Source organism: Chelonoidis abingdonii, chromosome 26 (assembly GCF_003597395.2).
Source record: "Chelonoidis abingdonii isolate Lonesome George chromosome 26, CheloAbing_2.0, whole genome shotgun sequence".
Classification (NCBI taxonomy): Eukaryota; Metazoa; Chordata; order Testudines; family Testudinidae; genus Chelonoidis; species Chelonoidis abingdonii.
Genome location: NC_133794.1, coordinates 12,833,024 through 12,850,696, shown reverse-complemented (window position 1 = coordinate 12,850,696; position 17,673 = coordinate 12,833,024). Strand labels below are relative to the sequence as shown.

The window sequence follows — 17,673 nt, the reverse complement described above, 5'->3', positions numbered from 1 at the left end:
ACAGGGGAGTGGGCTTTCCCTGGCCCCACCCCAATATACCCCTCCGGTGGGAGGGGCTCTCCTTGGCCCCACCCATATAAGCCCCCCAGGGAGTGGGCTTTCCCTATATACACCCCCCTGGTGGGAGGGGCTGTCCCTGGCCCCACCCAATATACCCCCCCAAGGGGGAGTGGGTTCTCCCTGGCCCCACCCCAATACACACCCCTTGGTGGGAGGGGCTCTCCCTGGCCCCACCCCCAATATACACCCCCCCAGTGGGAGGGGCTGTCCCTAGCCCCTCCCCAGTATACCCCCCAGGGGGGAGTGGGTTCTCCCTGGCCCCACCCCAATATACCCCCCCAAGGGGGAGTGGGTTCTCCCTGGTTCCACCCCAATACACACCCTCAGGGGAGAGTGGGTTCTCCCTGGCCCCATTCCAATACACACCCCCTGGTGGGAGGGGCTGTCCCTGTCCCCACCCCAGTATACCCACCAGGGGGGAGTGGGTTCTCCCTGGCCCCACCCCAATATACCCCCCCAAGGGGGAGTGGGTTCTCCCTGGTCCCACCCCAATACACACCCTCAGGGGAGAGTGGGTTCTCCCTGGCCCCATTCCAATACACACCCCCTGGTGGGAGGGGCTGTCCCTGTCCCCACCCCAGTATACCCACCAGGGGGGAGTGGGTTCTCCCTGGCCCCACCCCAATATACCCCCCCAAGGGGGAGTGGGTTCTCCCTGGTCCCACCCCAATACACACCCACCAGGGGGGAGTGGGTTCTCCCTGGCCCCACCCCAATATACACCCCCTGGTGGGAGGGGCTGTCCCTGGCCCCACCCCAATATACACCCCCCAATGGGAGGGGCTGTCCCTGGCCCCACCCCAGTATACCCACCAGGGGGGAGTGGATTCTCCCTGGCCTCACCCCAATATACCCCCCCAAGGGGGAGGGGGTTCTCCCTGGCCCCACCCCAATACACACCCCCTGGTGAGAGGGGCTGTCCCTGTCCCCACCCCAATATACACCGCCCAGTGGGAGGGGCTGTCCGTAGCCCCACCCCAATATCCACAGCTGGGTTGTGAGGAGAGGGGGAAGGAGAATAAACATGGGAAAACAGTTTTACTTTGTGTCATGACCCATCCACTCCCAGTCTTTATTTAAGCCTAATTTAATGGTGTCCGTTTTGCAAATTAATTCCAGTTCAGCCGTCTCTCCTTGGAGTCTGGTTTTGAAGGGTTTTGGTGGCTGTAATTGAGTGAGCAGAGAGACTGACGTGGTCTCTGACTGGTTTTTAGCCTGCTATGACTCCCTGACCTACAGAGCCCTTATAATGTACACAACCCCACCTCCCTGCCAGCTGTTGCAGAAGCAACGGGGACCCTCAGTGGCCGGAAGTGGCAACTGCAACCTTCATGGGTGCTACAATCACGTGACTTTTCACAACTTGCAGATCTGGGCTATCACAGGTGAGAAGTTCCCGCTGGCTTAAAATAAAGTGTGCCTTGTTGTTGAAATCCCTTTTTGCTCTCCATAAAAGTTTGGCAAGGATCTGTCCCTTGTTGGTGCTGGCCAGACCCATGACGATACCATGTGGACTAACACCTGTAGTTAATTTCCCATTTGGAGCCATAGGCCAGGGTGCAGGAATTGATCCTGACATGGTGTGCTGGCTGTGCTGCTCCCACAGAGTTCATTTCCCCTCTTTTAGGGGGATACACATGAAGAAAGCAGGCTGCTGGGCAAAGCACATTTGGAAGGTAGGTGGATTCTCATGAATTAGGGGTGGTTACCTGGAGTGGAGTGGGTCTGTAAAAGGGTGATGTTCATTCTTGCAAGTAAATGAGATTACTGTGGAATAATAAGGGTGGGTTCAAATGTTGAAGGTTTAATGATTTACAGTGAAAGGCCTTGTCTTACCCAGGGATTGTAACATGCTCTCTGTGACTCAGATCCCTCTCTGCCTTCCAATCGCTTTTGAGAACTTGTAGGTTTCGTGCTCCTTACTATTCTCAGCCTGATCATAAAAAAGAGGAGAGTTTATTTTAATAAACGCAGGAGAAGATTTTCCCCAGGGCCCCATGAACACAAGTGGCATAGAAAAATCACTGGGACTTGTGCTCTGAAATCCCTTAGCTACCTTTGAAAAGATCCCTCTCAACTTGTCAGCAGTGCTGCCAACTCTGGTGATTTTATTGCAAGTCTGACAATATCTGGTGCCTCAAAACCCTAGGTCCTGGAGTCCTGAGATTAGAAGAGAATCTGAGCTATCTTTCTTTCTTTTTTTTTAAATTAAATTTTTAACCCTCACGGTTGCAGAGAAGAATGTGAAGCCAATGTGATCTACAGGCTCAGAAACCAGTATGCAGAGAAACAGAAGCTCATTTTTATTTTATTTGGCTTAAAATCATGCTTTTTAAAAAAAAAAAAAATCTCATGATTTTTGGAACCTCACTCCTGATTTTAGAAAACTTGGGGTTAAAGATACTGAATCAACAGGAGAGAAGTTTGGCTCAAGAAGCAAATTAAAACCCTGACCCAGGAGAGTAATAGCTTGTGGGAGTTAAGCACATGTTTAATGTCCTTTTCTCCACTGAGGTCAAAATAATGTGCTCTTTGGGAATGAATGTTCTCCAGTGGTGCCGGAAGGACCAGAAAAGTTGGGGGGGCCAAGCAGCAACCAAAAGAGGGGAGCAGCTGGGGGATGCCTGCAGAGCCCATCCTGTTCCTGCCTTCCCCACTACCTATGCTTGGGTCCTGCTCCCCCTGCGGGGGACTCTGCTGTTCAGGTGACCCTGGTACCCAACTCCCAACATCCTCTAGCTCCATCCCGGGCTCCCGGAAGCTCTGGCTTCTGTGCTCCCCTGCCTGGTCGTGGCTGCAGCTTCCTGACTCCCCCTGTGCTGACCTGCTACCAAGCACCTATATTCTCAGAAGGGCAGGGGCGAGCTGGGGAGGCCCAGGGGAACAAGGAGTGACTCCCTGCATGGTCTGTCTGGTCACCGCCTCCCCCTATCTGTGCTCAGCTCCTGCTCCTCACTGGTGAGTCCATTGTGCAGGCAGTTCTGGTTTCTGGCATCACCTGTCTCCTGCCCCTGCCCTCCGCTGCCTGGTTTTAGCTGCAGCATCCCAGGTTACCTCTATGCTGACCTGTTGCCGGGCGCCTATGTTCTCAAAGTGGGGGGCATGGGTCCCCTGTTTAAAAAGTGGGGAGACAATTGCCCTTTGCCCACCCACACTGCCAAGCCCTGGCTCTGACACCTATGATGCTCTTGCAAGAGCAGGCTTTCCTTTCTCCTTGTTCTCTCAATCTCTCCTTGGTCGCTCCTCCTTTTGTAGTGTGGCATCCATCCTTTCGAGAAGGAAAGCTCTTCAGGGCAGGGACCTTGACTTCCTTTGTGTCTGTGGTGCTGCCAGCTGTAAATAATATGTTATAATAACCAGCAGAGATGGGCCCTCCCACTCTAGATTTTGGGGGAGATTTGGATCTGAGTGAGCCAAATACTGGGCCAAACCAAATGGATCAGACTGAACAGGCCAGATCTCAGCAACCCTGAAGGTGGTTTTCAGGTCCAAGCTTTGCATTTCAGGTGCATAAACTAAGACCTGGCGTGTGCAAACAGGGTTTAGGGGGCACGACCAGCCACCCTATCTTTAAGGCTAGATGGGACAAGAGGCCCGAAGCCTCTGCCTGTTGTGACTTGGGGACTCAGCATGGGAAAGGTGGAGAATCAAAGATGTAAGAAGACCGCAGCCTGCCCTTGAGTTGAGTTCTGTATTCGTTACACTAGGAACCTCCTAAAAATTGTTGGAATTGCCATTCCTGAAATGAACGGTTGCTACATTTAAATCCCCAATAAATGGAAACAAGTCTTCAGGCAGCATTTAATCAACCTGCGCATTTTCCCGGGAGAACAGCTGTGGCTGGATTGGAAGAAGGCGTAGATGGTTTTTATATCCAGTAATAACATTTATAGCTTGGCAGGCTCAGATAGGAGTAAGTACCTCTCATGCTGTAATGTGAGCTGAAAGCCTGTGTGGGATTGGAACATAATTTTTTGTTACCACCTCTGTACATCATTGCACAATCGGCCAGGTGCATGGTGGGATTATATTAACTTTTCTTTGAAGTAGCAGTTGTTGGCAGGATTCGTAAGGCCGGGCTGGATGAATCAGTCATTTGATCCGGTGTGGCAAATCCTCTGCAAGGTCTGTTTTGTTCCATTTCTGCACGGTGAGTTGCAAGGTTTGCTTTAGCTGGAGGATGCACAGAGCAGGAGACAGACAGAAATCAGCATAACAATTCCATTACATCAGGTGTAAGAAAAATTGGTGAAAATGGGGAAGTAGCACTCACCTGGTACTCAGTGATCAAGTGTGACTTGCACTGAGCGAGTATTTAGCAGAGAATTAGTTGGTGCAGCTAAATTGGGGAATGTATTTATCAATTGTATTTGCACAGTGATTGATATCCCTGTCCAAAGAGCGTACAGTCTAAATAGACACGCTTAGGAGAAAGGAAGCTTTATCATCTGCATTTTACAGGGGGGAAACTGAGGCACACTCCGATTCCTGTAATTTGCCCCCACTCACACAGGGAATCTGTGGTAGCACCAAGAACTGAACCCAGCTCTCCTAAATCCCAGGTCAGTCTCTTAATCACAAGACTAGCCTTTGTCTCTCACATATTGGGATGTTGAGGGCATAAGTTCATGTTTAGGGCAGAGGATGCTCTCTCTTGCGCTCCTGCTGCATACAAGTGAACCTTGTATTGCACATCCATGGCTTGCTAAAGCAGTCTCTACTCTCTGCACTTCCTCTTGACTTAAGTTGGTGCACTGCATGCGGGGGCTTGTCGTTGCTACTTGTTGCACCTCCTCTGGCGGTGGGATGGGGTGCCACACCCTGGGACTTGTAGTCCTTGCTAGCCACGCCTCTGCAGAGAACATGAGGGCAGGGCTCTGTGGACTGCACTGGGGCCAACAGAGTGCACTTTGACCAGAGTTGCCTAGTTAATTTCACCTCTGGGAGCTGACAGGTAAGGAGCTGCTGCCTCTCCACTGTGCCTGAACCACAGGAAGGGGGGAACGAGAGAGAGGGGCTGGGAGGAAAAGAAGAAAGGTGTTCAGAAAGCTCCCATCGGTGGCCGGGCACCCTGCCCCCTTCCTTGAGCACCGGATGAGCTGTAATGATCACTTTTCCCAAAGGAGTTTGTAATGTCTCAGCATCGCTTTGGCCTGGGCTGCCCCTGGCATTTCTGTGTCAAACAGCATTTAGCACATAGAGGTACAGTATCTTGGAGCCAGGCTGTTTGGATTGAGCCCAGCAGGGGGCTATGTGAATTTGACTCTTTCTTGTGTCTGACAAATAGAAAATCTCCTGGAAGCAGCAAGGGATGCCTTTAAGAGCTGCTGTGTGGATTAATTTGTCAGTAACAGATTGTTTCCTTTGTACTTTGTTCCTGTGATCTGGGCACAGATCTCACAGGGCTGGACAGGTAACAGGACACTGGGTGGCTTTTTCCCAGAGTGGTTGTTTGGGGGGTGCCTGGGCTCCAATGGGGGAGAGCTCAGCACAGTTATTTGTCGTGGGCAGAGAGTGTTCAGAGCCCAGCATAAAACTGCAAGGAAGAATCGGACTGTGGCCCGAGGGCTGACCGTCGGGATCAGACACAGGCAGTGCCGCTGAGATGCAGAGGGGTGACCCCGTGGTACAGAGGTTATGGAATAGGGATTATCACTGAAGAGCACTCACAGTAGAAGGGGGGGGTTTAGGAAGGGTTTCGCACAGGAATGGGGGTTGCGTGGTGCAGAAGTAAAGGAGACGACGTCCTAGGCAGGCAGCCGGGGTGCTGAGATCGCTGCCTACCAGGCTGACCATTATTGTCCCACTGTCTCCTGGTCGTCCTCCCTCTGTGTGGCGGAATCCACCGGTCGTCTCATGTCTTGTACTTGGCTAGGGAGCTCTTTGGGGCAGGGGATGTCATGTTGCTCTGTACAGCGCTTAGCACAGCAGGGTCCTGGGCCATGACTAGATGCGACCACAGTTCAGTGTGATCAATTATTAGCCAACCATACGGGGAAGTGTTGGGGCGGGGAGTCTGGAGAAGAGAGAGAGAATACTGGCTTAGGAGGTGGATACTGGCAGAGGAGAAAGAAAGGGAAGCTGTAGGGGCAGGGCCTTACAGATGACTTTGAACCCCTAGGAGAAGGGGAATGACCCTTAGTTCCAAGCTCTTTGTGCTCATGCTCCTTGGCATATAACCCACCAGGAGTGTGTGGCTCCTGATCTGCAGAGGAATGTCCTCCCCATGTGACGAGGAAGGCTGCAGTCAGAAGTGCCTGGCCTCTGGGTTGGCCACGTTGCCTGGACATGAATGGTCAGTGCTGGGTGATGTCTCTAGATGACCAAGTCCTACAGCAAGGGCTGGTCATCCTAGAGGTGTCCATATCACCCGCCCCTTTGGCGATCATGCTGCAGGTAGGATTTTCTGTAACTCCCACTGCCCTAGGGAAGGTGCCGGAGCAGGCTACGAATAGGGAAGGCTCCTGTATTGCAGGTATGGTGTCCAGACCTCCCCAGGCTTCATGCTTCTCTCCCAGGAAAGTGTAGGTCTCCACGGATGTTCACAGATGTCATGTGTATTCTGATGTACAGGGGGATGCTCGGGGGTAACAGCTAACCATGGCAGAGGACCCCCTGTCCCACCCCGCCCTGGATAAGGCAGCTGGCGAAGAGTTCCTGCGGGAAGCTTTCCAGATCATCCTGGAGGAAGCCGTCAGGAAAGGGACAGATGTCACAGAAAAGGTGAGGCTCCTGAGGGCGGGGGCAGCTGAGCAACCCAGGAGGCTGGAGTGTAGCCCCACCCCTTCCATGGGGTAGCTTGTGGCTGGCCCCTCTTCAGTGTGGGCACAGGAGGGAGTTTTCCCTCTTACCACAAAGGTGTTTTGCAAAGGCCTCCTGTCTGTTTCTAAGCCAAGGTGGTGCCAGTGGTGATCACTGGCCCTCTGTCTGTCTCCAGGTGCCCTTTGCCCAGAGTGGTGGTGATCACTGGCTTTTCCACTCCACTGGCAGGAACATGGCACCACCGGAGCAGTGATCCAGCTGGCCTTAACCAGTGCCACAGGTCACCCCCTGCAGTCCAGGCACAGACTGCCAAGTTGCCCCCTACCGCCTGGGCACAGACTGAACAGCCACCCCCTGCTACTTGGGCACAGACTGCCCCACCACCCTGGCACAGATTGCCTGGTCATCCCCTATAATATAGGCACAGACTGTCTGGCCACCTCCTGCCACCAAGGCACAGACTGTCTGGCCACCCCCTGCCAGTCGGGCACAGACTGCCCAGCCACTCCCTGCAGCCTGGGCACAGACCACCTGGGCCAGGGCTGCACCGACAGCGGATCAGGAGCCCTATGGCCCACCTCATGCGTACAAACCAGCGACGATCGCACCCTCAGCTTTAGTATTAAAGGGGCGCTCATGGAGATGGCAGGTCGCGGGCCTGGCCACTCAGCCCAAGGGGCATGGTACATCTTTATGGACTGCACCATTGCCTAGAGAGGAGAGCGGCCACAGGCTGCACGCCAGTGCCCATCCACACCGTACCATGCCCACTCATGCCTCAGATCGCAAGCAGAGGAAGGACTTTGCTTGGCCTGTGCTGTCTGTTCCCCTGACTGCTACTGGCACTGTGCTCCACTGTCCCCTCTCCCAGGGCAGGATCTCCAAAGCTCTGGACACGCCAGGGCACTGAGCTTGGAGGCCTCGCTCTGGGAGGCAGGCTGGCATCATCCCACTTTGCAGAGGGGAAAACATGAGGCCCCGTGGTGTGAAAGAGCCTGGGGAAGGGCTCTGTGTTCTCACAAGGGTCCTGTGGGGCCCGGGGGGGGAGAAGTTCTGGGATTGCAGCCACAGGGAAAGCCTCTCTCTGATGTGCTGCTCAGACCCTGTTCCCCTCCCGTCCTTTCCTGTTTATGGGCTCAGTCCAGGAGAAATACATGCGCAGTCCTGGGCACTGAGCAAAGGCTGGACGGCTACCCTGGAGTTGGGGGAGTGGGGGTGACCATTCCAGACTCCTCCATTGCCAGGGATGGTGAGAGGAAGTACCAGAGCTAACGGTGGGGAGGAGAGTGTGTAGAATTGAGCTGCCCCCTGCTACTGCTTAGACAGGACCCGACTCTTTTCCCCCAACCTGGAGTAACCCCCCTCACACATGTGCACAGGCCCCTGAGGTCATGAGCTGGGCATCTGCTACCAGCCTTGCCCCGAGTTGTGGGGGGCTCCCTGCTGAGGTGGACCCTGCTTACCCTGTGCCCCCTGGCGAAGGGAGCATCCAGGGAAAGGCTGTTTTCCCAGTTCAGCAGGACCAGAGCAGGCTGCTGACAGATTTTCTCTGTCCCTTCAGGTCTGTGACTGGAGGGAGCCCCAAGACCTGCAGAAAATCCTGGACCTGGAGCTGAGGAGCAATGGGGAGCCCCAGCAGAGGGTGCTGGAGCACTGCCGGGACGTCATCCGCTACAGCGTGAAAACATGTAGGTGCTGAGAGGCTCCGACGACAGCTGGGCCTGGTGCTGCCCTTGGAGGGGGTCCCCCTCCCGCCGGCTGTGCGTCAGAGGGAGAACAAGGCTCGCCCTCTGCTAAGCAGGGCCTGCGTGCTAGGTCAGAACTACACCTGTAAGGGATATCAGCACAGCTGTGACGTACCAACTAGGGTGTCTGCGTCCCTGGAGCCCAGCCAGGTGAATGTGGCTATTGCCCTCTCGTGGCTGCAGCCTGAAGAGGGTAATGGCCTTGAAACTGCTACAGCTCAGAGATTCTCCTTTAGCTCAAATGGTAGGGGCTATGTTTATGGGCTCACAAGTCCTGGGGGCTGCCCGGTGTAGGGCTAACCTGGTAACTGATGTCGGATCTAGCCCAGGTTTAATGAGGACGCAAACTCCGTTTCCTGCTCTTTCCATGTGTTAAAGGTTCTCTCTCTCCCTCCTTCCCCCCCCCCCCCACCCAGGTCATCCTCGTTTCTTTAACCAGCTGTTTTCGGGGCTGGATCCCCATGCCCTGGTGGGACGGATGATCACAGAGACGCTCAACACCAGCCAGTACGTCCTTGCCCTGTCTCTGAGCACCCTTTGCCTGGAGCTGCCCAGGGAGGCAGCGCATCTAGCTGGGGGTGGGGAACAAGGACAGTTAAGGACACAAGAAAGTGAGAATGCTGGGGCTGTTTGCTGCCAAAAGACAGGGAGGGGTGGGTGAAATTCACAAGGGGGGGGAGTTCTGGGGCCTCATCTTCTGTGCAGCTCCAGGTACGCCCCCTCCCCCAATGGCCGGGTGCCTCACTGAGGTGTGTCTGTGTGGCCCAGGTACACCTACGAGATCGCCCCGGTGTTTGTGCTGATGGAGGAGGTGGTGCTGAAGAAGCTGCGGGAGCTGATTGGCTGGGGAAGTGGAGATGGGATATTCTGCCCAGGTGCGTGAGGCTGATATACTGCCAGAGGGAGGGTCAAGCCAGGGGCACCCAGGGCATCACTGCCCTTTCATGAACCGGGTTTCCTGCTGGGTCCATCCTTCCCCGATTGGCAGTCTGACAGTCCCCCCCACAAATCCAAAGTGAAGGTGCAGGACTAGACCCTCAGCTGGGGTCAGTCGTGGTAGCTCCATTGACACTGATTGAGCTGCACCAGTTTCCCCAGGATCTGGCTCCTATACCATACAGCTCAGAACTGCCGGAGTCCTGCAGGGCTAGGAGATCCCTGAAAGAAGTGTGTGAGCAGGGTTAGCAGCTGGCATCCCTGGCTGACATAGGGGGCAGGAGGCAGACTCAGCCCTCCCTGGCGCACACATAGGGCAAGAGCCAGATTCAGCCCTCCCTGCAGTTTGCCTTTATGGTTCACTTAAAAAGCAACAACAGAACATAACCTGTGGCCAAAACTTTCTCCTGAGCTTGGCTCTTCCTAGGGCGCTTCTCTGCAGGACTCTCCCAATCTCTACCCTTAGTTTCCTCTGCCTCAGAGAGACCCTCCAGCCCCTTTTATGTCATGGCTTGGACCAGATAGGACCTCCCTTACAGAAGGAGGCAGAAGAAATACTTCTGTCTCTCTCTGCAGAGTTCTGGCACCAGGCACTAAGGTGAGTCAGCAAAAAAACTCTGCTTTCTTATGCAGAGTCCTAGAACCTGACACTCCTACGGTAATATACCAGTGGCACCTGGCCCTTCCTCCCAGCAGTGCTCGGTTAGTGTGAGCATCCTCCCAGCAGTGCCCTGCCAATACCAACCTCCTTCCACCAGTGTGAGCTTCCTCTCAACAGTGCCCTGCTGATGCCAGCTTCTTCACCTCAGCAGCGTGAGCATCCTTCCGTGCTCTGCTGGTGGTAGCGGGGACTCCACCAGGGCAAGTTTCTTCTTGGTGCGGTGATTGAATCCTACTCAGGGAAGCCCTCCACCAAAGCTGCCCTTGTTCCTGCCCCGGCCTATCCCACAGCACACGGAGAGTGGGCGACAGGCTTGCACTGATCTCTGTGGGTTTGTTTCCCTGCAGGAGGCTCCCTCTCCAATATATATGCCATGAATGTGGCACGGTATCAGCGCTTCCCGGACAGCAAGCAGACAGGCATCTGGGCATTGCCGAGGCTGGCGGTGTTCACATCGCAAGAGGTGCAACCTGGGGCTTGCCCTTCGCTAGCCATGACAGGAGCATGAGAAGAGGGGGCTGGGCTTGGTCTCCCCTGAGGGATGGGGTGCTGCAGTGTCACCCCATCAGAGCCGTGGATCAGCAGGGCCCAGAGCATGACCCACTGCTACCCTCGGCGTCTGTGCCATTTGGCTTAACTCAGGCCATCTACAGTTCCCCTCCCCAGTTTGGCCGGCCTGCCATACACACAGCCCGGCACAGGGACTGGGGCCTTTCGGGGGTCCTTTTCAAACAGGAAGCATTGCATTGTGGGATGGAGGTAGGCCAAGTGAGTGAACCAGAGGCTTAAGGGTTGCAATGCCTGAGGGTCGCTAGCCGCCCCGGGAAGGATGCCCAGGGCCTGGCTTCAGCTGGCTCTCAGAGCAGCGGTCCGTCCCACACTTGTAAATGCCTGAGAGGTGTTGTGGGAGGAGGAGAGGAATGGGACAGAGGCTGCTGTTCTTGGAACTTTGACCCCCAGCTTTTTGCTGTAGCGTTTTTCTGCTAATTTGGACAAGGCCAAAAATCCCATAAACGTCAACATCTGTAACCCGGCCAAGCCCTTCAAATAGGCCTCTTACCAGAGTACCAGGGGCCCTGTCGGAGAATTAAGGCACATCAGTTTTCCATCCACTTCGTGCAGTGGCCCCCCCAAGGGAATAACGCAGCAGGGCTAAGTATCACAGAATACACGATACAGCGGAGTGCTGGAACTAGGGGTGCTGCAGCACCCATCACTTGAAGTGGTTTCCTTCCTATCCAGGGTTTAATTTGATTCAACGGCTCACAGCCCCCCCGCCTACTATACAAATTGTTCTAGCCCCCCTGCAACACAGGCCAAAATGGTGCATTCAGTTAAAGCAGCCCTGACTCCCAGGGATCCTGCAGCTCTCACCTCTAAATGACACTTCCTGCCCTGTGATTTCTTTGGGATTGGACCCTGGCAGGAGTCTGTGCTGATTCCCTCCCTTCTGCCTTCCCCTACAGTGCCACTACTCCGTCCAGAAGGGGGCAGCTTTCCTGGGCATTGGCACAGACAACATCTACCTGGTCGGAGTGGATGAGAGGTGAGAGCTCACACTGGGAATGGTTGTGGCCTTTATCCAGACCTGGCACTGGTTCCATTCGGCCGCGCCTCCCTTCCTACAGCACCGCCTGCTGGGAGAGGCTGGTGCGACAGCTGCTGGAAGTACCCCAGTGCCCAGGACTTTTGCCCTGCTCCCTACAGCTCCCCTTTCTGGGAGCTGGGTAGTTGGAAGCACCCCAGCAATCAGCATCCCCTTCTGGGAGAGGCTGGCACTGGAGTAGCTCAAGGCGCCCCAACACCCAGGGCACATGCCCCATTTCCTTCAGGCTCTGTAGGAGGCTGGGACCTCCCACAAGTCATCACCCCTCCATGAGTCCCATCAGTGACTCTTGCTGGCCCGAGCAGGGTAGCTAACAGCTCCCACAGATGCTTCCCTTCAGCCATCTGCACGGATGGCTGCACTTCTGGTAGAAGCCCTGCACGGAGTCTGCCCCCGGGGATAATTTGTGCTCTCATCCTCAGGGGGAAAATGATCCCTGCAGACCTGGAGAAACAGATCAACAAGGCAAAATCTGAGGTGAGTTTGGGGTGGGGTGAGGGGGTCTGGTCTGTGGGGCAGGGAGCAGCCTGCTAGGAACACTTCCGCCCTGTAATGCCACACTCCACCAACTGCCCCTTTTCCCTTCCAGGGCGCGTGTCCTTTCTTTGTCAACGCCACCTGTGGCACCACTGTGCTGGGAGCCTTCGACCCACTGGCGGACATGGCAGACGTGTGCGAGCGCCATGGGGCCTGGTTTCACGTAGATGTGAGTCCCCCCAAGGAGGGCGGGGCAGGGAGATGTGCCCTTGGGTGCTAGAGATTTAGGAAGGGCTCCGTCCCTCGGTGCGTGCGATGTCTGTCCGGGAAGGGAGGTGAGCTAGGCTAGGGGAGCAGATGAGGAGGTCACTGGGAACCTTTGGTTCCCACAGTTTGGCTGAACAGACCCAGCATTGCAGGTAATTGACAAGCCCTATCCCTAACCCCCTCACGGCTCGTCTCCACAGCAGAGTTCACTCCTGTTAGAGTGTGAAGGATCCTGTGAACTCTCCCCCATCCACACACACAAACCATCACTCCTGTTCTGCGATGCTACTAACACCACTGGGGCACCGGCTGAAGCTGAAGTGAGCACAACTGGTCCGCTGCTATCACTCCGCAGCAAGAATGCAGTGCTTGGGGGCCGCTAGTCCTCCAGTCCCTTCCCATCATCCTCCTGGGCCACTTGGACAGTAGCTTTTTTTCTGCCATCTCTCATGCACCCAGACTGGAAGTCACTTGCCAGTTCATATAGGCCAGCTTGGTGCTAGAACCGACAGCTACATTCCTCCAGCTCTAGCATCCTCTTTCCATGTGCACTGGGCCTCATGCAAAACCCAGGCAGGAGGCTTTAGGGTCAGGCTCTCCCCTTAGAGCAGCCAAAAGGCAGGGGATCGTAGATGTCACAGTGAGAAAAGAGGCCCTAGACTGGGCTAGAACGGACCATCTTGAAACAGGGTTCCCCTTGGCTGAGGGTGCAGCATGCCCCAGTCTCAGCGGGTTTAGCCACTTGTAGCTCCCCCACTGGCTGCTGACTGAACTCAAAGCACTTCTGTCTCTCCCTGTTCCTCCTTGGCAGGCCGCCTGGGGTGGGAGTGCCCTGCTCTCTAGAAGACACAGACATCTCCTGCGTGGGATAGAGAGGTGGGTACTGTCCCCGAACTGGGGGACAGGGTTAGCAGTCGTGCTCGCAGCTTCATGGGAGTAGTGGAGGGCAGAGCCCTTGAGATCAGGTGAGGGGCTGGGCTTATTAGGCAGGAGTTTACATCAGGGTGAAGAACTTCCAGGAGAACAGTAATTGAGCCAGAGCAGGAGATGATCCTGTCTGATCCAGCCTGTGCCTGGAAGACCCTGAAGTGAGCGCATTGTGGCATCAATATGAGTGTGTGCAGCTCTGCTCCTGCTGGTGAATATCCCATTCCATGCACCTCCTGTAGCTGGCCGTCTGCTGCCCAGTGCACCCCCAGCCCGTTCCCTGGCCCAGCTGGTGTTAATGTCTCACGAAGTCTCCCTTTCCCTTGCAGGGCGGATTCGGTGGCTTGGAACCCCCACAAGATGCTGATGACGGGTTTGCAGTGCTCTGCCTTCCTGCTTCGAGATAGCTCCGTAGGTCTTCGCCGCTGTTCCCTCCCTGCGGAGGCAGGCAGTTGTAACCCTGCCGTGATGAATGCAGCTTATGTGCTGTTCCCTACAGTGCCTCCTGCTGGAAGAGGCTGCAAATGAAGTTACAGGGAGCTCCCCCACAGCCAATAGCCCTGCCCCGCTCCCTCCAGCACCCCCTGCTGGGTGTTGTTGGAAGTGGCGTTTCTGTGCACATGTAGAGCCCATCCAGCTCCCTCAGTGCTCCCTTGCTGGCCTGCCTAGCGCATGCTTTGTCCCTGCCATCCCATGTGACTGTGTTTGCTGGACCCACATGTGTTTGCTGGACCCTCCCATTTCAGGGCCTGCTGCAGCGGTGCCACTGCGCCAACGCCACCTACCTCTTCCAGACCGACAAGTTCTACGACGTGGCGTACGACACGGGAGACAAGACCATCCAGTGTGGCCGCAAGGTGGACTGCCTCAAGCTGTGGCTGATGTGGAAGGCCAATGGGACCGAGGGGCTGGAGAAGCGAGTGGACAGGGCCTTCGAGTTCACTAGGTGAGGGGTGGGGGATACAGGTGTTCCCCTTACCCCAAGAGGTGCTCTAGTGATGTCCCCTGATCCTTACACATGTCTCTATGCCCACCACAAAGATCAATGATGTTCTCTTCATCCTGTCTAGGTACCTGGCTGAGGAGATCAAGAAAAGGGAAGGTTTCCAGCTGGTGATAGAGGTATGGGCCACCTGGAGCCATTGCTACACCACAGCTCACTGGGAGCTTGTTGTTTTCTAAGGGATCGGGGAGAGTTTATCATGAATTCCCAAAGCCCTTACTGATGGGTGGGTGGGCAGCAGCTATTTAACCTTGTTACGTGAGTTGACCAGCAGGGAAATACAACCCTTGTGGGTGTTCCTAGAGCCATAAGCGAGGGGGGAGCAGGCTTGGGCCCTGTTGTCTCCAGAGGCTGCACCTCAATTAGCTGAGGTTTCGGGGTGCTCGGGTTGTTTACTTATAGAGATCCCTGCTGGTGACCCCGTTTCCTTTACCTCCCCCAGCCCGAGTTCATCAATCTGTGTTTCTGGTTTGTGCCACCCAGCCTCCGGGGCAAGGAGGGCTGTGCCGATTACTGGGAGAGACTGGGAAAGGTGAGTGCAGGGAATGCTGGGAGTGGGGTCGGGGGGGAGCCCCTGTTTTCTGATGGATAGATACAGCCTCTCTGGATGATAGTAAACTCCAGCACACCCACCCAGGTCATGGAGGGAGAGAGAGAGAATGTGTTGTCTATCTGTCCTGTCCCACTGCCAACCCCCAGGCTGTGGCACCCCAGCTGTCTCTCTGCTAGCCAGGCTGGGGGCTGCTTCTCTAGCTTGCTATGTACTAAGACTTCACTGTTTCTTTGTATCCAAGGCCCTAGGTCTGTGTCCCACTAGCCCCACTTAGACACCAGGGTTCCAGGCATTATCTGTGAGAGGGATTTGCAAAGCCGCCTGGCAGAGTTGGACATCCAGCACCCAGGGAATCTCTCAGGAGTCCCGCACCCAAATCCCATTGATACCTTTCAAAATCCAAGCTGTTATATGGTGACCCCTGCTGGGGGCACCTTCTGGCATCAGCCCACAGCACAATAGCTGCATCCAGCCTCAGTTTCCCTTTTCCTTGAAAGGAATGTAGACTGTCTGCCTCGGGGCAGTATGTCTTCACATACACCTATGCTGTGATTCCCCCACAGCCTTGCAGTGAAACCTTTCTCCAGTTCCCACAGGGAACACACACAGTCATTTTCCCCTCACCCACCGGAGAATCAGTAGCAGTACTATGCTCCCACGTCCTTTGGAGCCTGCTTCAGGTCTCCCTTCCCAGGAATGACCACCCTTCCCACAGCCCTTCCATCAAGGTTTTGCTCAAAGAGTTCCTCAGCTGTTCCCTAGGAGACCCACACCTGCTCGGGGGGTGGGGATCCACCCTCTTGTTTCTGGGCTCAGTTCCCACCGACTAAGCTACATCTTCCCCTTTTTCCTTGAGGCCACTTTCTGGGCCTTCCACCCACTTTCCCTTTCCTGTTCCTGCCCCTTCCCCAACTCCACTTTTTCCACTGGGACACCTGAAGCTCTCTCCCAAGCAATTCCTGCTAGCTCATCACTGCTCCTCTCTCCTTGGGGGCTCCTCCACACCTCCAGTGTGATTCCCCTCCTGGCTCATGGGGCTCTCTCTTAAGCCTAACTGGAAGGTGGCTGACATGTCACAGGTGCACTGGACCCTGCTCCTTCTTAAAGGGGACAGTCACCACACAAGCCTAAAACCCTGAGCTAACTAGATGTGTTGGCCATTGGAGGGGTCTACTCTATAGCCCAGAAGGGTTTACAGGTTCATATCAGAGCTGGCTAATTGGGTGGCCACATGCTCCACTGACCGATGATGATGTTACGTGCTGCTGATGTTACGTGCTGCTCCGCCTAGGTGGCTCCAGCTATCAAGGAGCGGATGATGAAGAAAGGGTCCATGATGGTGGGCTACCAACCCCTTGGCAGCAAGGTCAACTTCTTCCGCCAGGTTGTCACAAATCCCGTGGTCACCAAGCAGGACTTGGACTTCTTTCTGGAGGAGATCGAGAGACTGGGCACAGATTTGTAGGGATCCCAGTCCCCCTCCTCACCATGAGCTCCTGGCAGGTCTCAGTGATGGTGGGACATCACACCCACTCCTGCCCTTCTCCACAGCATCCAGCAAGCATTATCACGATAACACAGTTCACCAGACTCCAGGTATTTATACTCCTAGTAAGGTGTTCAGATGCCAGCCTCTCTCACGTGTCCTCCATACACATTACACCAGAGAGGAACTCAGTGTTTGTGCTTCTCTCTAGCAACTCCCTCTCTTCCTCTCCTGGGTCCTTTTGAGAGAAGGGACATTGCCAAGGCCCAGACAAGGGTAGCACCTGAGGTTACTGAAAAGATGGTAGCATTCTTCTTGAGAACATCAGCTAGCCCACGATTTCGTAGAGCTTTCCTTTGGCTGTGACCTGAGGCAGCTCCAGTAGGACTCTTGGGTACGTCTTGGACAAGCTGGAAGAGGATGCTTATCTTGGATTCTGGAGGTGGACATTTCAGCACCAGCCTGTGGTCAAGTAGAACATCAACATCTGGTGTAACAGGCCAGGGTCTGGGATATAAGCTCAGACACAGCTGATCACGTAGGAGGAATGGCGGTTGTGGGGCAGTCCACATGTGTTGTGGAGCTGCACCGAGCTGTGTGGAACTGGCACAAAGCTCCACCTGGGTTGCCTCCAAACCGCCTTTTCAAGTCAAATGAAACTGCCGAACTCCGCTTCTCAAGTGGCTACCAAGCAATCGCAGTGCTCCTTTGTCATCCCTCCCCTACCCTTAGCAGCACTCTGGCCTAGGTACTCGTGATTCATTTAATGAAGTGCATGATGTCAGTTCTTAATAAATGCTTGGTAAATGCTCCCCCCTCCACAGCATTTCATAAGCAGCACAGCAGTAACCGTTGGCTTTTGGTTTTAGAGCCAAACCACTGCGATGTTTGTTAAATCGCCATACCAGCCCAGGGGCAAATTCTGCTTCCCCCCTCCCCCATAATGTACTGCACTTGCCTGCTAGCTAAAATGACTTACTTTAAAATGATCTTGAAGAGACCACCAGGCTTACAGTAAGCTTAGAAGTTCACTGCTGCAACAAGTCTTGCAACATTGCCTACTGCTCCAGAGAACTGGTAACCCAACTTATAGCTGGAGAGCCAGCATGGCCCAGTGGTTAGAACACTGCCCTGGGACTCTATTCTCAGCTCGCGCTCTTTCTGTGGCTGCGAATGAATCACTTCCCCTC

General features: G+C 54.9%; 1 protein-coding gene across 4 annotated transcripts; it reads left to right on the top strand.

Annotated features, from left to right (window-relative positions):
* Positions 1-1,300: 1,300 nt before the first annotated feature.
* On the top strand, positions 1,301-17,295 carry CSAD (cysteine sulfinic acid decarboxylase). 4 transcript variants are annotated; one of them, XM_032786795.2, is made up of 16 exons: positions 1,301-1,445; positions 4,574-4,622; positions 6,634-6,783; positions 8,384-8,510; positions 8,984-9,074; positions 9,336-9,442; positions 10,512-10,627; positions 11,631-11,710; positions 12,193-12,247; positions 12,360-12,476; positions 13,326-13,390; positions 13,771-13,852; positions 14,188-14,387; positions 14,512-14,563; positions 14,887-14,976; positions 16,289-17,295. In XM_032786795.2, exons 3-16 carry the CDS (start codon positions 6,661-6,663, stop codon positions 16,460-16,462), a joined length of 1,479 nt encoding a protein of 492 aa, XP_032642686.1. In that variant the 5' UTR covers positions 1,301-1,445; positions 4,574-4,622; positions 6,634-6,660; the 3' UTR covers positions 16,463-17,295. The 4 variants fall into 4 exon arrangements, with proteins under 4 accessions (XP_032642686.1, XP_032642685.1, XP_032642687.1 ...); XM_032786794.2 differs by lacking the exon at positions 4,574-4,622; XM_032786796.2 differs by lacking the exons at positions 1,301-1,445; positions 4,574-4,622 and adding an exon at positions 1,688-1,736.
* The last annotated feature ends 378 nt before the right edge of the window (positions 17,296-17,673 follow it).

Bases quoted from the DNA above. Each gene is read 5' to 3' on its own strand.
- CSAD (XM_032786794.2), top strand. From the start codon at position 6,661: ATGGCAGAGGACCCCCTGTCCCACCCCGCCCTGGATAAGGCAGCTGGC. The intron at 9,443-10,511 runs GTGCGTGAGGCT...GTTTCCCTGCAG, and splicing joins AGATGGGATATTCTGCCCAG to GAGGCTCCCTCTCCAATATA. The intron at 12,248-12,359 runs GTGAGTTTGGGG...TTTCCCTTCCAG, and splicing joins TCAACAAGGCAAAATCTGAG to GGCGCGTGTCCTTTCTTTGT.